At 39.3% G+C, this 19,820-nt stretch overlaps 1 protein-coding gene across 2 annotated transcripts in view; it reads left to right on the forward strand.

The window, feature by feature from the left end:
* Positions 1-19,820, forward strand: part of MUSK (muscle associated receptor tyrosine kinase) — a 208,486-nt gene that overhangs the window by 180,820 nt on the left and 7,846 nt on the right. For both annotated transcript variants that reach the window (XM_036739041.1, XM_036739042.1), the window contains 4 exons: positions 4,352-4,354; positions 14,628-14,820; positions 16,158-16,349; positions 19,224-19,372. In XM_036739041.1, coding sequence (XP_036594936.1) covers positions 4,352-4,354; positions 14,628-14,820; positions 16,158-16,349; positions 19,224-19,372 — 537 coding nt within the window. The remainder of the gene's footprint in view (positions 1-4,351; positions 4,355-14,627; positions 14,821-16,157; positions 16,350-19,223; positions 19,373-19,820) is intronic.

Consider the following 19,820-nt stretch of genomic DNA (forward strand, 5'->3'; position numbering starts at 1 on the left):
CATGTTGTGGAGGTGACCTTAGCTTTCCCAAGATTGTGCCAGCAGAGCACAAATATTGGCTGATTGTATGCAGCTGGAAAGACTCCAGATATAGTGCCAACAACAGATTCTGCCTGCTGTACAAGGACAAGCCTAGCTAAATGCCAAGAGGCTCATCACCTGCTTACTGGCTGGATAATAGATGGTGAATTATCTGACCTTTGATGTCCATGAAACAAAGAAAAATACATAATGGCCTATGTGGCCTCTTCTGCTTTTGCAGTGATAGTGGAAGAGTGACAATTTTTGTACCACTTACAAACATTAATTTAGCTGTTTGTATTCTTAATGTAAGATCCTTGTTCCATTACATTACTGGATTATACTGATACATTACTAGAGAAATTGGGCCATATCCATATTGATATTAATCCTATAAATTAAACCATAAAACATAAAGAAGTTGTAGTTTAATGCAAAGATGACTCTTAGGTTCTGTTTGGAAGAAAGGACAAAAAAAGGCGTCAACCAAATCTATTAGGCTATGCACCAAAGGCAACAAGAAATATTTAATGGGACACGGAGTCATCTCATATTGTAGTATTCAAGACAAATATAATAAAAAGACTAATAATTAATACAATTATACCTATGAGTCAACCTATTGTACCTTTGAGTTTCAAAGAATAAAGAAGGCAGTGAAATACTCTGAAGAACCTGACAAATACTCCTAAGCAAATCAGCTTATATGTTGATATCTGGGGACCAGAATGAGAAAATATATGGGCACAGAAGAGAATGGTGAAAAATATGTAGGGAAAATATATAGGTTTAAGAAATGGAAAGGGTTAATGGCTCGTAGACCATTCAAAAGCCTCCTTCTTATTTAAATATTATGAATACCATACTCAAAAAGAGAATTAGAATACATCAGACATAGTAAGCACTGAAGAATAGCACAAAACAAATGAAATTTAAAATATCTTAATAGACAAGAAATAACTGGAGGCAGATAAGTCATTTACCAATCAGACATGTAGTCACGCTATTAACTAGTAAGAATAAAAATCAGAATGAACAATAAACTATATAAAAATATATATTTATGCATATATTTATTTACAACTCCTCAAAGTTCAAATAAGTTCAAATAAGAATCAGTCACTAAAAAGTAGGAAATTATAAAAGAGAGCCTGATTCTAATTAACTGATATAAAGCAACCACTAGAGGCCCAAAGAGTGTATAAATTTCCTTAACAAACAAGTACTTGATCTTTCTACCTTGAAGAAAAATAGCAGCCAAGGGCAATGTGAATTTAGAAAATTCATATGCAAAACTTTGGGAAAAGGGGATGGTGGGAGATTATAAGCGGTCTTGCTCACAAGACAGTGAAAAGCAGTAAAGGGAATAAAAAGCTTACAGAAGACTGGATGTGGAACCCAACTAAGTCAAGTCATTTCAGAAGTACTTAATAACGAAACTAGAAGAAAACAACAACAAAGATATAAAATGAAACCTGTGCACCAGCATTTCTAGTGAGTCTGTTTTCTTTCACCAATGACATGACATTTGGGTTTGAACCCTTCAGTTTCTGAGGCCCTTAAGAAAATGAAATTGAGAAAAGCAATTAGACTAGGCTGAATCCACACAGAAAAAGGTCCATGCTGGACACAAAAGAATTTTGAAAGTATCACGTGATCAGTTTTCAAAATATCTGAAAGACCAGAAACCAAACGATGTGATTGGAAATCTTATATGGTATTATAACCCCTCCCCGCCAAAAAAGAGGCAGAAAAAAATCAATAACAAAAAATGCTGGTGTTTTCACCTCTAGATTTTTTTAAAAAATAACTTACATATTAAGAACACCCTTGATGAAGATATAAGAAGGAAATGGATGGACTTTGACAACTGCAGACCACACTTTCATAATCACCTACCTGGCCAAAAGATATAGAGAATGTTAGGTGCCACTATTTTAAATGGCTTTTGGTAATAAAACAGTGGCAAGTAGGTTGTTCAGTGGCAGGAGTGGGGAACCTGCAGCCTCAAGGCCACATGTGGCCCTCTAGGTCCTCAAGTGCAGCCCTTTCACTGAATCCAAACTTCACAGAACAAATCCCTTTAATAAAAGGATTTGTTCTGTAAAACTTGGACTCAGTCAAAAGGCCGCACCCAAGGACCTAGAAGACCATGTGTCAAGGCCGCAGGTTCTCCACCCCTGAATAGACTGTTAGACCTGGAGTCAGGAATACTCAAGTTCAAATCTGGCCTCAGACACTAGATGTGTAATCCTGGGCAAACCACTTAAACTCTGTTTGCCTTATCCCATTGGAGAAGAAAATGGCAAACCACTCTAGTAGTTTTGCCAAGAAAATCCCATGGATAGTATGGTCTGTGAGATCACAAAGGGTCAGACACTACTAAACAACCGAACAACAAATAGTATTGGACATACTAACAACAAGAAGCAGATAGAATCATCAAGATTCCCTGATAGACAAAACCATAGCAATAACTTGGGGCAGGACCCTTCTTGGAACTTAACAGCACACTTAGAACATCAAGATATATTCTTACCAACTCTGTATTTTAAGAGATTAAGTGATTTGCCCTCCATCAAACAGAATCCGAAACAGGATTCGAATTCGAGTCATCCTGACACCGAGTCTAGCACTCTCACTAGCTAAAACCAAAAACAAGACTATGTCTTACAGTTAGAAGGGTAACATTGCATTAATACAGAAATCTAGCACAGGCCCTGAGGATTAATGAGGAAGAAAGTGGAACAGATTGCACTTGAGACTGTTTATAATAATCGCCTTCTAACTAGCCTTCTTCTAGTCTATCCCTTCTCTGATCCATCTTTCACACTGCGTACTATCTCGATAATCTCAACACTCTTCTATAATCACACCATTCCCATGCTCAGAAACTTTACGTGGCTTCCCACTGTCAGTCACATAAAAGCATTGAATCTGAGATTTTTCTTCCCTCCCTATTCCTTCTTGACTGACGTAGGAGTATGGTAGCAAGTAACCTAAAGACACATCTCAGAGGAGCTATGAAACATAGCCGAGGAGGAATAGACTTAATGCTGTCAAACTGCCAGTGTGCTACCCTGCAGAAGCAGGTGAACTAATCACAAAATTCATTCAAAAGAACAAAAGCTCTAGAATGCCAAGGAAAGCAACAGGGAGAAAAGTAGGAGTAATAGGAGAATAGGGTTACTAGATTTTAAACTAGATCAGTTAATATTATCAATATTATCACTGATATTGATTATTAATGCTATTAACATAATATGTTAATATATTAATATATTGTGTTATATGATTCTGTTATTTTATTTTATGTTATAATGTATACATTAATATGATATATAATAATATATTAGAAATAGTAATATATAGCTACACATAACATTTATATTATATTAATTATCAACAAAATATAATAATGGTATACAAGTATATTAAAAGATATTGATATAATAATATAATATAGAAATATTATAATGATGTTATAAGAAAATACAGATATATTATCATGTTGTAATATAAATATATATCATAACAAAATATTTCTATATCATATTGATATTATTATTAATTTTTCTCATCAAAACAAATTGGTGCTCACTAAAAAATAGAAAAGAAGTTGCTTAGGTTGCTTAGAGAGAAAGCAGGTCTCATAACCATGAAAACCTAGACTCAAGTTCTATCTCCAGCCCATATTCACTGACTTAATCTCTGTTTTCTAGCCAATACTTTAAGACCATAAGTTGCAGAGAAGGAGCTAACTTTCTTCGTTAAAGGGAGTTTACACATCTGGGAGTTCCTTATACTAACAAAATCATAAGTACCTTTTTTTTTTTCAGCCATTCCCCAATCAAAGGGCATCCACTTTGCTACTTAATTTTTTTCTGCTACAAAAGTGATACTTTGCATATTTTGGTATATATATGTTGTCATCTTCTCCCCCTTTCTTTGACTTCCTTAGTAGGATCTCTAGGTCAAAGAATATGAACAGTTCGGTCATTTTTTTAAATAAAAATTCTAAATTATTTTCCCAAGTGGTTGAACCAATTTATAGCTCTACCAATGGTATATTAGTTAAGTTACTGAATCCTGTTTTAATCCTGTTTCTGTCACTATATGTAGAAAATAAATACCTGTCCCATGCTTGATTCATATTGTACACTGATGACTTTTCTAATTCCCTCCATTCTGAAGAGGGTCTAAGCATGAATTAATAACTAAGCTTTAAATAATTTGACCCTAGAGTGCCACTGTAGAGATTTAATGAGCCGAAGAGTATGAGAAAAATGAACCTAGTACCACTACTACCTTCTCCCCATGCCATTAGAAGCCTGTCTATGCTAGGATTGAACCCATATGGTCAGGGACCAGAATAAATATCCAACTTCCAACCTCCAAACCTCAGACTTACTCTTCTTCTTTCAGTCCTGAGCCTTTTAAGCAAGCAGGGCAGTAAATTTGTTTCTACTGTCTTGCAGAAATAAAGCTGACCTCATGCCTCTCTTAGTCATTTAAGGCTCAGAAAAGAGGGAAGATAGAAACCTTTCCAGTGAATTCTCTACCAAAACTCATATAACAGAAGTCATCAAGCAAAATAAAGCACTGAATTTTTCTGCTTTCTTTTGTGAAAATCAGTCATTCAAAGGCTTTAGAAAAATGATAATACATACTGATCCTTATTAGTGAAAAAGAATTTGAGTGAAACTATTTGGAGGAAATAAAAGCTAGGTTCATACCTTAAGTATCTTATTCATATTTTGATATGTTCAGAATTCTGGTCCAGTTCTGGACATTAGCTTTGCATGTCCCTATTTGTTACCTGTGTGATGTTGAGCCTCTCCAGGCCTCAATCTTTTCATCTGTTACCTGTGTGATGCTGAGCCTCTCTGGGCCTCAATCTTTTCATCTGTAAATTTTGAAATGACCTCTGTCTGCTTTTCCAGAATGTATACTGCTGTATCCTGCAAAAACAGGAATGGGAAAATGGGGGTAAATTAATTCAATGTAGTATCAACTATAACTCATATGTTTTATGTGTTTAGCCATATCATTGATATATACAACCAGTTAATTCTGACCATAAAAATAATTATTCTAGTATTAATTACAAATAGTGAAAAATTGAAAATGGACATCATAATATTGTTTATTTTCCATTGGCTGAAACATACGCATTGGCAGTAGCAGAATCGACTAGAATTTCCACTGACTAACACAAAGTAAAACACTTCCCCTCCCTAGCCCTCAGTTTCCACATGTGTAAAATAAGAGAATTGGATGATATCAGTGTTTCCCAACCCAAACTAGACAGAAGACCAGCAAATTCATGACATTTTCTACCATAGACTTCTCCTCCCTGGGCAGCTTCAGGCAGCTTGTCCTTGGCAGCCCATGGACAAAAGGAAAAGAAGGAAGGAAGGAAGGAGGGGGTGGAAGAGGGGCAGGATGCTGGGAGAAAGAACAGAAGTCAGTTTTTATAATTTAGAGATTTTAAGAATTAACTACTTTTGGCAGGAAAAGTCTTGTGGACCGGTGAAAATCTGCCATGGCACCTCCCCCTGCCCCCATTTCTTTGCAGTGGTAAGGAGGGGGACTATGGGTGTGGAACACTGCGTACAATATCAGACTTCTTTTATATGCCGAGTAGTTTTGTTAAGTTGTTTTAGGGTCTTAAGCCAAGAAGTCGAAGGAATCTCAGAGACCATCCAGCCCTTGAGATTCTTTATTTTACAGATGAGGAAACTAAAACTCACGGAAGCTGTTACTCGCCCAAGATCACATATTCCCCCACTCACCCCCCCACCCCCACCCCCACACACTTTCTCTTATTGTTCTAAGAGATGGTTCTCAGGGAGTAGGAAGAAAGCCATACTGAGAAACGAAGTAATCGGGTTTTTTTAAACTCCTGCCACAGACAGACTTTTGGAACGATCTCTAAGTGTTCTTCTTGTCCTAACGTTTGACCGCTCTATAATTCACTGTTGCCCAATGCCTCCATAAAACTTTACCCCTGGTTCAGCAATATCTATGTAAATGTAATATATGCCATGCAATATTTAATAGAAACAATATTATTTACATATGTGTTCTGTGTGTGTCTATTTGTTGTTGTTCGGTTGTTTCAATAGTGTGACTCTTTGTGACCTCATTTGGGGTTTTCTTGGCAAAGATACTGGAGTTTGCCATTTTCTTCTCCAGCTCATTTTACAGATGAGGAAACTGAGTCAAACAGGGTTAAGTGACTTGCCCATGATCACAAAGTAAGTGTCTAAGGTCTGATTTGAACTCAGGAAGATGAACCTTCCTGACTCCAGGCCCAGTGCTCTATCCACTGTAGAGCTCTCCCCCCACCCACCCCAAACACACATACACATATATTTGGCTTTTAAAACCCTTAATAACTTGACCCCTTCTTATCCTTCCAATCTTTTTAGTCTTTACTTCTCCCCCACCCCAAACTCTACAATCCAATGACACCGGTTTCCTTGCTGTTCGTCATACAAAACATTCCATCTCCCAACTTTTCATTGACTGCCCCACATTCTTGGAATGCTCTCACAGTCCTGAGCTGGCATACTCTTTGAGAACCCAGTACCACCTCTGGGCTAGAATGAGGCATCAGACTAGAGCTTTAGTGGAGCCCAAATAGGTTATATTACCACAATGCATTCATTAAGGCAGTTTGGAACTCAGAACGTATTTTTCCATAGCAACAACATTTTTAAAGGGTGGTTAGGTTCCCAGGCTGGCTCATAATTGGGTATTTAATCCATGGAGTAGCATAAATGCTGTACATTTGTTTGTGGGTTGCAATAAACGTAATTTAACAAAAGTGAAATAACGGCAAACCTAAGTGAGAAAGAGTTTCCCTTCAATGATGATGCTTGAAAGTATTCTCCCCTTCCTTCCAGGCTCAAGTCTCTTCAACATTTATGTCTGCCCACAGCAAACACAAATTGGGTAACATTGTCTTAGTTCCTCTTCTAAGAGGTTGCTACGTCTTAAACTTGGCTGAACTGTTGGATTTTGCTGAACTCCTTTTTCCCTCCTCTTTAGTTTTTATTATTTTATTCTTTGTTGCAAGGTATAACTTTCCACGGAGGGCAAAGATTTCTTTGGAAAAAAAGGTGATATAAAAATGAGGTAAAGACAGAAGATGAGGGAGAAGGGGGAGAAAAGAGAAAGAGAGAGAGAGGGGGAGAGAGAGAGAGAGAGAGAAAGAGAGAGAGAAAGAGAGAGAGAGAGAGAGAGAGAGAGAGAGAGAGAGAGAGAGAGCATGACATGGGGGAGGAGGGAAGACAGGGATAAAGACTGAGGCAGAGACAATACCATATATGTGTATACATATGTATATATTTGTATATGTATTTTATATATGTATAGGCATGAATATATGTGTTGGTCCTCTTCAAGAATGAAGGACAAACAATATATGTGCGTATGTATTTATGTATTTGTGTGTGTATGCATTTGTAATGCGTGTGTGTATGTGTGTATGAATCACTGACTTCTTGAATAAGACATCAGGAGAGATGACACAGGTATCTAGGCCTAGGCACAGTAAACACATCAGGTCAGAAAAAATTTTTCATCCCCCTAGGAGACAGATCTTCTAAGACAGAACCATAGATTACAAGTGAAGTCTAAAATGAATAGGCTAGGATGAACCCAAGAAGTTTTTAACCTGACTATTCTGGCAACATCTATCCGATATAGGTGCTAGTGAGAGGAGGAATCCTCAGGAGAAGAATGAAAGGCTCTATCAAGCCTTCCTATTAGTCAGCTTTGTGCCTTTCTACTTGGGGGCAAAAATGCATACCACTAGCACAAGGTGGGAAAGGAGGAAGATCAATCATTTATGAAGCACCTACTATGTGACACATGCTGTACTTAGGCACTTGGGGTATAAAGACAAAAATGAGAGTCCTCATACTCAAAGATCTTACATTCTGTAAAAGAAAACGATATATGCATAGATAGAAGTAAAAAATATACACAAAGCAATTGGGGAGAGGGGTTGCTGGGGAGATCAATAGGTGGGGGAGTAGGGAAGGCTTTGTGTAGGAGGTTGCACTGAAGCTGAACTTTTAAGAAAGCTAGGGATTCTAATAGGCAGAGATGAGGAGGTAGTGCATTCCAGGCATCAGGGACAGCCTGGGAAAAGGCACAGAGTTGGGAGATGATGAATGCCTATGAAGAACAACAGCAAGTAGGCCAGAATAACCCATCCCTGAAAATACACTTCTCCCCAAAGCACAGCACTCTCTAAAAGGGAACACACTATTTACCCGTAAGAAGAGACAACAACCTTACGTGACTAAGAGGCAAAACAAGATTGTCAGAGGAAGTTAGAATCACGACATTCTGGGTACCCACATACAAAGGAGGATAGGCTCATGCTAAGCCAAATTCCATGAGTTATTCATTTGGGTTCTATATGCATGAGGACCACATTTGACCCAGTAAGTTAGCACTAGAATACCTGAGTATCCTAATATCTAATATCATTACCTAATGCACTAGCAAATCTATAGGGCCAATGAAATCACTGTCAGATTATTCTTTGTGGTTCATTGCTTATTGAAGCAGAAATATATTTCCTAATATTTTAGTTGTGGAAGATTTTTCTTTTCTTTTAAAAAAATAAGAGAAAAAAACCCTTCAAATTGAATTCATGCCCCAAATTTGGAAATAGAATTCTATATAGTTGATGCTAAAATGAACAGAACAAGACGATTATCTTTCAAAAGAGATCTACTGTGTACAAAGTCAGAACCTGTAACATCAGAGGTATAGGGAAGTCCCATAAGAGGAAAATGACCCTTCCGCAGCAGGTTGGTTCCCCCTCTGTAACTTACAGTCTCATCTTGCCCAACATCGAGGTGTTGAATACACAGCCACATGTGCCCTCACACTACTCTGAGATGATGGAACCAGATTAAAATGTAACTAGGAAATATTTAACAGGATAAAATACAACAGAACATAGATAATGTTAACAGATGGTTTTCTAAATAAGTATGCAGCCTGTAGGGATCCTCATGTATGATTTACTGGGCCCCATTTCCATTTCAGTTTGACATCATTTGCTGAGAACACTGAAAGGTTAAATTTCTTACCTAGGGTCACATAAACCAATATTGATCACAGATGGGATTTAAACCCAGGTTTTCCTGGCCCCATGGGCAGCTTTCTATGCATTATTCCACACTGGATCTCCTACTTTATACAACTATCCAACTTAAACTCATCTTGTGTAGTAGAAAAGCATGAGATGAAGAATTAGTAAATCTGGGCTCTGGTCCCAGGCTAGCTCACAATAGGACATTTAACCCATGAAGCAGCATAAATGCTTTGTTTGTTTGTGGGTTACAATAATAGCAATTTAACAAAAGCGAAATTATACCAAACCTAAGTAAGAAATAGTTTCCCTTCAATGCTGATGCTTCAAAGGGTTGTCCCCTTCCTACCAACCTCAAGTCTTTTCAACATTTGCCTAAAGCAGACGCAAATTTGGTTAACATTTGCGTAGTCCCCATCCTCATTCCTAAGAGGTAACAACGTACACCTTGGCTAGTCCCATCTCTGCCAATGAACTAACTCTATAATATCTGGCATCGGCCTTCCAAAAATGGGAGGCAGCATTATATAGGGTATAGAGAACCAGTCTCAGACCCAGGAAGGGCTCTGATACGTGCTAGTAGTGCCAACTAGGGCAAATCAAATGACCTGGCAGAGTTTTAGATAAAATCAAAGAGGGGAATGCTCTGCATTGAAAGAAGGAGTTTCTTCCACCAAAGAAGTCATGTATCCCCTCTCCTTTGTAAGAATGTCATGATTCCTACATGGAAAGATGATGTGTATGATTCATGAGACCTCAGTATTAGGGTAGCTGAAGGGAATATGCATATATATATGTATATGTTTATGTATATATATATATAGGTGAATGTGTATGTATGTATATGTGTATGTGTGTATATATGGAGAGAGAGTGGGCACAGGGTGAGTTGAAGATGAAGGGAAGATATCTAAAAGAAATAAAATCAAATTAAGGGATGAGAGAGGAATATATTGAGAGAGGGAGATAGGGAGAGATAGAATGGGGTGGATTATCTTGCATAAAGGTGGCAAGAGGAAGGAGTTCTGTGGGAGGAGGGGAGAGGGCAGGTGAGGGGGGAATGAGTGAATCTTGCTCTCATCAAATTTGGCCTGAGGAGGGAATACCATACATACTCAATTGGGTATCTTACCCCACAGGAAAGAAAAGGGAAGAAGATAAAAAAAAGCAGGGGATGATGGAGGGGAGGGCAGATGGGGTTGGAGGTAATCAAAAACAAACACTTTTGAAAGGGGACAGGGTCAAGGGAGAAAATTCAATAAAGGGGGCTAGGTTAGGAAGGAGCAAAATATAGTTAGTCTTTCACAGCATGAGTATTGTGGAAGGGTTATACATAATGATACACATGTGGCCTATGTTGAATTTCTTGTCTTCTTAGGGAGCGTGGGTGGGGAGGGAAGAGGGGAGAGAATTTGGAACTCAAAGTTTTAAAAACAGATGTTCAAAAAAAAAAGTTTTTGCATGCAACTAGAAAATAAGATACACAGGCAATGGGGTGTAGAAATTTATCTTGCCCTACAAGACAGGAAGGGAAAAGGGGATGGGAGGGGAGTGGGGTGACAGAAGGGAGGGCTGACTGGGGAACAGGGCAACCAGAATATATGCCATCTTGGAGTGGGGGGGAGGGTAGAAATGGGGAGAAAATTTGTAATTCAAAGTCTTGTGAAAATCAATGCTGAAAACTAAATATATTAAATAAAAAATGCGCATTAGTAAGAATGTCATGAACATTCATGAGATCATGTTAAGAAAATTCATGTTTTTCTATTCCTACTGTTTTCTTTAACCTTCATTGTTTTAATTCTGACATGCCAATTGTTCCTTTGACACTACAAGTTTACTCTGTATGTGGTTTCTTTTTGCTTTTTTTTCTGTTTTAGCAACTTGCTATCAGGACAAGGGAAGATTGTACCAAGGTACCGTCAATGTCACCGTATCAGGCATTCCTTGTCAGAAGTGGAGTGAACAGGTGAGCTTTTAAAAGTCTCCTGGCACTCAGAAAGAAAACTGTTTGTTGCTTAGCTATTTCACCTCTATTTTTTCCATAGAGTTTCTCCATCAATATGTTTCTGCTCAGTGTGAGAGTTCTCACCAGTAGATTCCTATCTACAGGCAGACAGAGATGCCCTCTCTAGGAGATTTCCTAGTCAATTGCTGCAAATCCTGTCTCTTCACCCTCTACCTCAATTCATATGGCTTTTGAGGATTCCATTTAGGAGATACATTCAGAGATATACTTGTCAGTGTCTAATCCTCTGATCGATCTGATTAGGGGAAGGGGAAGGAGAAAGGAAAGAATCATCAGATTGATCTAATGAAAATTATAGCAAATCAAAGCTCCTGATGTCTGGATTTCATTTGGAAACAATCAGCTGTATAGACTAAGGATCACTGACGTCGCTATTTTTTTTCACCAGACCCCGCAAGTACACAGAAGAACACCTCAGATGTTCCCCGAGCTATCAAATGCAGAGAATTATTGCCGAAATCCAGGAGGAGACAGGGAACGGCCATGGTGCTTCACAAAGGACCGAGCTGTAAGATGGGAATACTGCGCCGTACCTCTCTGCACCAGTGGTAAGCAGGATCAGGGCATCAGTTAGTTCAGGTGCTAAATAGCAGGTATCGATCACGATGACCTGGAAAGTAGCCGACAACAAAAAACTGTCCTGATGTCTGGCAGAACTCTTTGTCCAACTCTTTGTCTAACACTCATTTTTAACTCTTTTGATGTCTGGCAGAACTTTTGTCTAACTCTTTATCTAACACTCATTTTCGTCTAATATTCCTAGAAGTGTTTCCTCTTGCACTGAATTTTTTTAAACATTTTAAACTAGAAGTTCTGAGTTCCAAATTATATGCTTCCCTTCCTCACTTTCTTCCCTCCCCCTGCCAGATGGCAAGCAATCAGATATAGGTCACACATGTATTGCACTCAATTCTGAGGTTAACAACACTTCCCTATTCTAGAACTGGTAAGTAGAATCTCCAGTTTGGAAGAGTCCTGAGAGATTAAGTAGTCCAAATTCTACCCATTAGTCAAGTCAATTTTATTTTATTAAGCACTTACTATCTTCTAGGCACTCAGTTAAGTGTTGGGAATGCAAATATAAACAGAAAGAAAGACAGCCCCTGCCCTCAAGGAGTTGACATTCTAATGCGGGAAGACAGCACACAAAAGGGATTTAATGGGTAAGGATGGAGAAGGTACCTGAGCAAGGGCATGAGAGAGAAAGTCAGGGATACAGCCTGGAGATGCATGAAGATGTGATTGGCCTGGGCCTCCTCATTAAGCTGGAGGTTCTGGGAGGAACCAGCCAATAAGAGGAAGAGATTTGGGCAAGTGCAGGGAATAGAGCACCGGCCCTAGAGTCAGGAAGGACCTGAGTTCAAATCCGGTCTCAGACATTTGACACTTACTACCTGTGTGACCTTGGGCAAGTCACTTAACCCCAATTGCCCTGCCTTTCCCCTCCAAAAAAAAAAAAAGAAGAAGAAGAGGTTGCAGTTAGGGAAGGTACTTCCAATGTGGAAAGTAATCCAAGGTAGCTTCCAGGGTGAAGAGGTTTCTATGGCATGGAAGAGAAAGTCTCATGGAGATGAGTCAACCTCTGTGACAAGCCTAGCTTCTGAGGGAAATCCTACTGACCATTTTATGGGGTTGCCCTGCTCAAGTTGTTAGGCAACTTTTTTTTTATTCAGTAAAAATTTGCCGATCTATAACTTTTGCTCAGTGGTTCTCATGAAAGCAAATCTGTTTGTTATGCCCTTTGATAGGATGGTATGGTAGAAAAAGTACTGAACTTGTAGTCACAGGACCCGAGTTTGAATCTAACATTATTTCGTGCTTGTGTGACCATGGGCTAATCACTTAACCCCCCTAGGCCTTAGTTTTCTTATCTGTAAATTGGGGGTATTGGACTAAGTAATGTCTGAGGTCCATTTCCGATTTAAATCTGTGACCCTAAACTTTATTTTTGTTTCTTAAACAGACCTGTGATTTCATTGGTGTAGGTTGCTGTTGACTAGGATATGCCTACATCAAAGCAGACCAGCATCTACCTTGTAACTTAGCTTTAGAGTTTCCTGGGGTACTGTGGAATGGAAGTGACTTGCCCAAGGTAACACAGCCAGTATGTGACAAAGCCAGGTCTTCCTAACCCCACTGCACTATACCACCTCTTCATACTAAGATAGTAACCTGAAAATGAAGAATTACATTATTTTCTATAAGAGAAGCCTAGATATTCATGAGAGAAAGATAAGCCCTAGACATAAAATTACGCAGAGTGAAAAAATCAGAAATCGGTATTAAATTATGTATGTCAGATTACCTGGTTGATGTCATTCAGTCATTTAGTTGTGTCTGACTCTGTGACCCCCTGGACCATAGCACACCACGCCCTTGGATCTTCCACTGTGTTCCAAAGCCTGTCCAAGTTCACATTCATTGTTTCTACGACTTTATCTGTGCATCTCATCCTCTGCCGTCCCCTTCACCTTTTGCCTTCAGTCTTTCCCAACATCACGGTCTTTTCCAATGAGTCTTGTCTTCTCATTCTGTGGTCAAATATTTAAGCTTCAACTTCAGGATTTGTCCTTCCAATGAACAGTCTGAATTAATTTCTTTAAGATTACACTGCAGCTTCCATGATTAGCACTGAAATTATTTCTTCACAAATTAAAACCCAAATCCTCAATAATTCCTTTTCACCCATGCCTGAGCAAGCCATCATACCTCTGAACAACACGCTCTCACCTTTGAGTTACCTTTTTTCAGTCTCTAGAGCTACGTTTCATAGGATGAAACAGAAAACAAAATAAATTAAAATTATGTACAGTGCTTAGCAATGTACATAATAAACAATTAAGAAATACTTTTGGGGCAGCTACGTGGCATAGTGAGTAGAGCACCAGCCCTGTAGTCAGGAGGACCTGAGTTCAAATTTGACCTTGACATGCTTGACACACTACTTAACCTAGGTCTGTCTCAGTTTCCCATCCACAAAATTAGGATAATAGCACTTCCCTCCCAGGGTTGTTGTGAGGAGAAAATGAGATATTTGTGAAGTGCTTTGTAAACCTTGGGGCAGCTAGGTGGTGGAGTCAGGAAGACCTGAGTTCAAATTTGATTTCAGATATTCACTAGCTGTGTGACCCTGGGCAAGTGACTTAGCCCTGTTTGCCTCAGTTTTCTCATCTGTAAAATGAGCTGGAGAAGGAAACGGCAAACCACTCCAGTATCCCTGCCAAGAAAATCCCAAATGGGGTCATAAAGAGTCAGACATAACTGAAAAATTGTAACCCTTACAGATTGGTGTCAGTGTTTAGCTTAATGGATGACTCAGTTGGGTAATCAGGAAGACCCCAGCTCCTAGGCACTTGACTCAGAATGTATAATTTCTTTCCCAGCTGACTTTCAGTTCAGAACCTCCTTTCACATTTTCCGCTGAACCAAAACCCATCATTTTTTGTTTTCTCACAGTCTCCCCATTGGTTACAGTCAAGCCAAGTGCGGACATTCCAGATCGGCCTTCCTCCTCATCTGCGTTTTCACCCACCTACTCGATGACTGTCATCATCGCCATCATCTCCAGCTTTGCAGTGATTGGCTTTCTCACCATGACTGCTCTCTTTTGCTGCCGCCGAAGGCGAAGACAGTGGAAAAATAAGAAGAGGTAAAATTATGCTTTTCTTGAGTCCATCCCCTCAAGTAAGGAGAGAAGTCCTGCTTTAGACAGCACAGCCAAGTGTAAGATGTGACTCCAGTTATTTTCCTCAGTCCGCCTCTGTCATTAGTCATCCTGCTTTGCAAGTAATTATCAAAAATAATTTGGCCTCTCTTGGTCCTAGAAGACAGATGGGGAAGTGTATAATTCCCTCCTCTCCTTAGACAGGTGGAAGACCATAGGGACATGCTGTCAAACATAATTTTGTTGGTCAGTTTTACTTAAACTATTTTTCCTTGTTACAAGGGAATACAATTAAGGATGAGGGCACTGGGTATCAAAAGATATCATTTTTTTTTAAAAAAGCCATCAATTAAACTTTAAAAAAAGTAGTAATGTCTTTTAAGACAAAGGCCCATAGGATCATCTTTTATTTTCATCAAAATAGTTGTTTGACAAATGTTTAAAAATTGCTTTTGTACGCAACTGGGAAATCAGTTATACAGGCAATGAGTATAGAAATATATCTTGCACTATAGAAAAATAGAAGGGAAGGGAATGAAAGAAAGGGGGGGTTGATAGAAGGGAAGGCAGATTGGGGGAAGGGGTATTCAAAATGCACAGTCATGGGGTGGGGGCAGGGGAGAGATGGGGAGAAAATCTGGAACTCAAAATCTTGTGGAAGTCAATGTCAAAAGCTAAAAATAAATTAATTAATGAAAAACAAAATATAGTTGTTTGAGAGAATTAAAGAAAATTTAGACGGTTTTTTTTTGCCTACTTGGCAGGGTAGATAGTTCCAAACATGCTGGGTAATTGTGTAACAATTTTAGTGGTATTATGGGTAGTCATTATGGAATGTGACAGATGATTGGAATACCAATCAGTCAACAAGCACTTATTAACCACCTGTTCCTACTAGGCATTGTTTGAGATGTTGTGCACACAAGTACAAGGAATGAAACAATCCCAACTGAACAATTGAAAAGACTTCTGCATTTCTTTGGAATCAGTCTAATGTTAAATCTGGAGAATGGCCAATAAAATGAAAACTTCTTGAGGGAAAGGAATCTTTCGTTTGTTTGTTTGTTTGTTTGTTTCGTCTTTCTAGACTCAGCACCTAGCACAGAGCTGGGCACACAGGCACTTTTTAATGGCTTATTGAGTTGCATCATATTCACACTTAGATCTCACTAGTGCAAGATATGACCATCCAGAAGGACTCCTTGGGTCCTTCCAACGTTTTTGACCAATAAACTAGGTGTCCTTTGAAGATATTATTGTAAGAGCAAAAGAAGTCCTTGCTTTAACCAAACCTGAGATTTATATATTGCTCTTCTCTACAGGGAATCTGCAACCCCCACACTCACAACTCTCCCTTCTGAGCTCTTGCTGGACAGACTTCACCCCAACCCTATGTACCAGCGCATGCCGCTCCTTCTGAACCCCAAACTCCTCAGCCTGGAGTATCCACGAAATAATATTGAATATGTGAGAGATATTGGAGAAGGAGCATTTGGAAGGGTCTTTCAAGCAAGGTAAAGTTTCTAAAGAAAAAAATGTTTCTGTTGTTGGAAGATGTGAACCTTTCCCTTTGGAAGTGGTTTTGGTGGCTTTTGTGAGGGTGTTATAGGACATGAAAAAGAATCACACTGAATTTGATGTGTATAAAATTTTGTATGACAGGTTTTTTTTTACCAAATTATTAGATTTCTTGATAAAAATTATTTACCCATTTAATTTGGCATCCAGTATGTAACACACAGTGGCTGCTAGGTGGCACAGGGGAGATAGTTCAGGGGTGTAAAGTCAGGAAGATTCATCTTCCTGAGTTCAAATTTGACCTGAGACACTTACTAGCTGTGTGACCCCAGGCAAGTCAGTGAACCCTGTTTGCCTTAGTTTCCTCATTTGTAAAATGAGCTGGAGAAGGAAATATAAACAACTCCAGTATGTTTGCCAAGAAAACCCCAAATGGGGTCACAAAGAGTTGGACAGGGCTGAAAAATGACTGAACTATCATACACACACACACACACACACACACACACACACACACACACTTAAGGATCATGGTGTGTGGGAAAGAAAATAAGTGATGAAGGACAAGTATAAACACAATCACACAGAATTGTGGGTACTTAAGAGTCAGTTAAACCCAATCAATCATTTAATGCAGAGAATGGGAACTGAACCTAAAGACATAGGACCTGAGATCAAACTGTGGCTCTGCCACTTACTACCCATTCATTCGTCCTTAGATAAGCCTCTTCACCTCTTTGAGTCTCAGTTTCCTCACCTGTAAAATGAGGTTGTTGGACTAGATGGCATCTAAGACCCTTCCCAGTTCTAAAGCTGGGCTCCCATTATTCTTGTATATTCATACAATGACTTCTTAATATAGTGCGTTATTTTCTATGAACAATTTCCAAATTTACTTACCTGTTTTCTATTGTTATATTTTTTTCATTTCATTTAAAGATCACTTTAAATTACTGTTTTAAAAAATTATTCTCAATTTTTTCTTCCCTTACAGACAATAATCCTCCTGATTAGGGTGTAGGAATAAGAACACAATTTTAGGAGCCAGAAGACTTTAGTGGTGGTCTTGGCTCTGCCAGTAACTTGTCACTTAGGTTGGGCCAAGTAACTTCCCTTCTCTCAGCCCCAGGTTCCTCATCTCTTGGGTAAAGATTACTATAGAGTAATCTTAGAGATTAGATCATCTTCAATGGCCATTAAACTCTAACATTTTATGGTTCTATGTAGATTAATGGATTAATTATATTAAAAAGGAAGAGATAAAATGAAATGTATGTTAAAAAAATGAAAAAGTATGTTAGGATGAAAGGATCCCTTTGGATCTCAACATGTCTTTTCATTCTCTAAAGCTGATAACCGTTATTTTCATTTTCACAACAACTTTTCTTTAACAGGTGGTTAGGTCTTAAATATTCAATTAGACCTGAAAAAACATGATCCCACCCACATTTACCAAGGACATTGGACACCCTCCATTAAGCTCCCAAAGCAGTATGGATAGCAGCAGAGGCTGGTGATGCTAAGATCTTCACTAGCTCATAAATTCTATCACACCAAACAGTCTATTTTTCCAAGTTGTACCTAAAAGGAAAGTGTTACCAATAATCTCCAAGTCGCAGTTGTCATGATTCAGGGTTGAGGAGTTCTAAGACAGACCTGTTATTTGGAGGCGTAGTAGAAACGTTGGTCCTAGGGCAGCAAAGTGGATAGAGCACCCTGGAGTCAGGAGGACCTGAGTTCAAATCCAGTCTCAGACACTTACTAGCTGTGTGACCTTGGGCAAGTCACTTAACCTCAGTTGCCACCCCTCTCCCTCCCTCCAAAAAAAAAAAACCAACAAATTTTAGTCCTGGAGTCAGATTTTCTCATATTACGTTGCTTAATAAATCGAGTTAAAATGTTAAATTTATCTTAACTTCTCTCTTGTGGAATTTGGTCTCTTCTAGTAAGAGACAGTACTCCTCATATCATCTTAGAGCTGGGGTTCTTAACCTGAGCTCCACAGGCAGATTTCAGGGGTTCCACAAAAGTGGAAAATACATCTTTATTTTTAATACTCTCCAACTGAAATTTAGCATTTCCTTCAATCATTTAAAAAGATTATTTTGAAAAGGGGTCCAGAGATTTTGCCAGACTGCCAAATGCATCCATGACATACACAAAAAGATTAAGAGTAGGGGCAGCTAGGTGGCCGCAGTGAGTAGAGAACCGGCCCTGAAGTCAGGAGGACCCGAGTTCAAATTTGGCCTCAGTCACTTGACACACTTACTAGCTGTGTGATCTTGGGCAAGTCACTTAACCCCAAATGCCCTGTCTTCCCCCCTCCAAATTAAAAAAAAAAGATTAGGAATGCCAAATGGAGGTGGGCAGGAGGGCCTAGTGGGTGAAGTTCTCTGCACAGAGTCAGGAAGATCTGGCTTCACATTTCTTGCCTAGCCACTCTCCGATGGTATGACTCTGGGTATGTCACTTAAACTCTGATTCCCTCAGTTTCCTTGTCTGTAAAATGGGGATGATAATAGCAATTACTTCATAGAATTTCTAGGACCAAATGGGATAATATATGCAAATTACTTTGCAAACCTTAACATCATCAACTCCAGAGGCATTCATATGGGTCTGAGTATAGACCACATCCCTAAAATAAAATCTCTCTGAAAAGGAAAAATAATCACTGCAATAATACCAATTTTCAGCTATCTTAATGTTAAAACCAGAATTGGGGAGAAATCACACCTAGCATTGCTGCTGTCACCTCTACTTGGACCAGCGTAACAGCTGTATGTTGGTTAGACACTCGGTCTTTCAGTACGGAAGATGGGGGTGGGCTACCGCATACATAAACATTGATCTCCATTTTTGATCCTCAGAGCTCCCGGCCTACGACCTTATGAGCCTTTTACCATGGTGGCAGTGAAGATGCTGAAAGAAGAAGCCTCGGCAGACATGCAGGCGGATTTCCAGAGGGAGGCGGCCCTCATGGCAGAGTTTGATCATCCAAACATTGTTAGGCTGCTAGGTATGAAAGGAAAATGCATGATCAGGATTACCTTGGGAAGCTATGGATTATTCCTGAAGCTGCCCCTCCTGAAACTCAGATCAGAGATGGTGACTTTAAGAGCAGCACTCCCCTCACCCACTTACGGAGGTTCGGATAATTTGAAATGAAAAAGATTACGGTGGTGAGGCATTGCTGGGGAGGGCGCAATGAATTAGTAATTGCAGGATCAGGGGATTTAAAGCCAAAGTGGTTTTCAGAGATCTTTGAGTCTAAGTTCCAGGGGTGGGGAACCTGCAGCCTTGAAACCACAAAGGGCCGCACTTGAGGACCTAGATGGCCACATGTGGCCTTGATGCCGCAGGTTCCCCATCCCTGGCAAGCTCTTCATTTTGAACGTAGTACCTGTGGCCTTCCCCACTTATGTGTGTAGGGTTCTCAGAAGCCTGAAGACTTTGGTGAAGACTTC

Source organism: Trichosurus vulpecula, chromosome 9, assembly GCF_011100635.1.
Source record: "Trichosurus vulpecula isolate mTriVul1 chromosome 9, mTriVul1.pri, whole genome shotgun sequence".
In the NCBI taxonomy this organism is placed as follows: Eukaryota; Metazoa; Chordata; class Mammalia; order Diprotodontia; family Phalangeridae; genus Trichosurus; species Trichosurus vulpecula.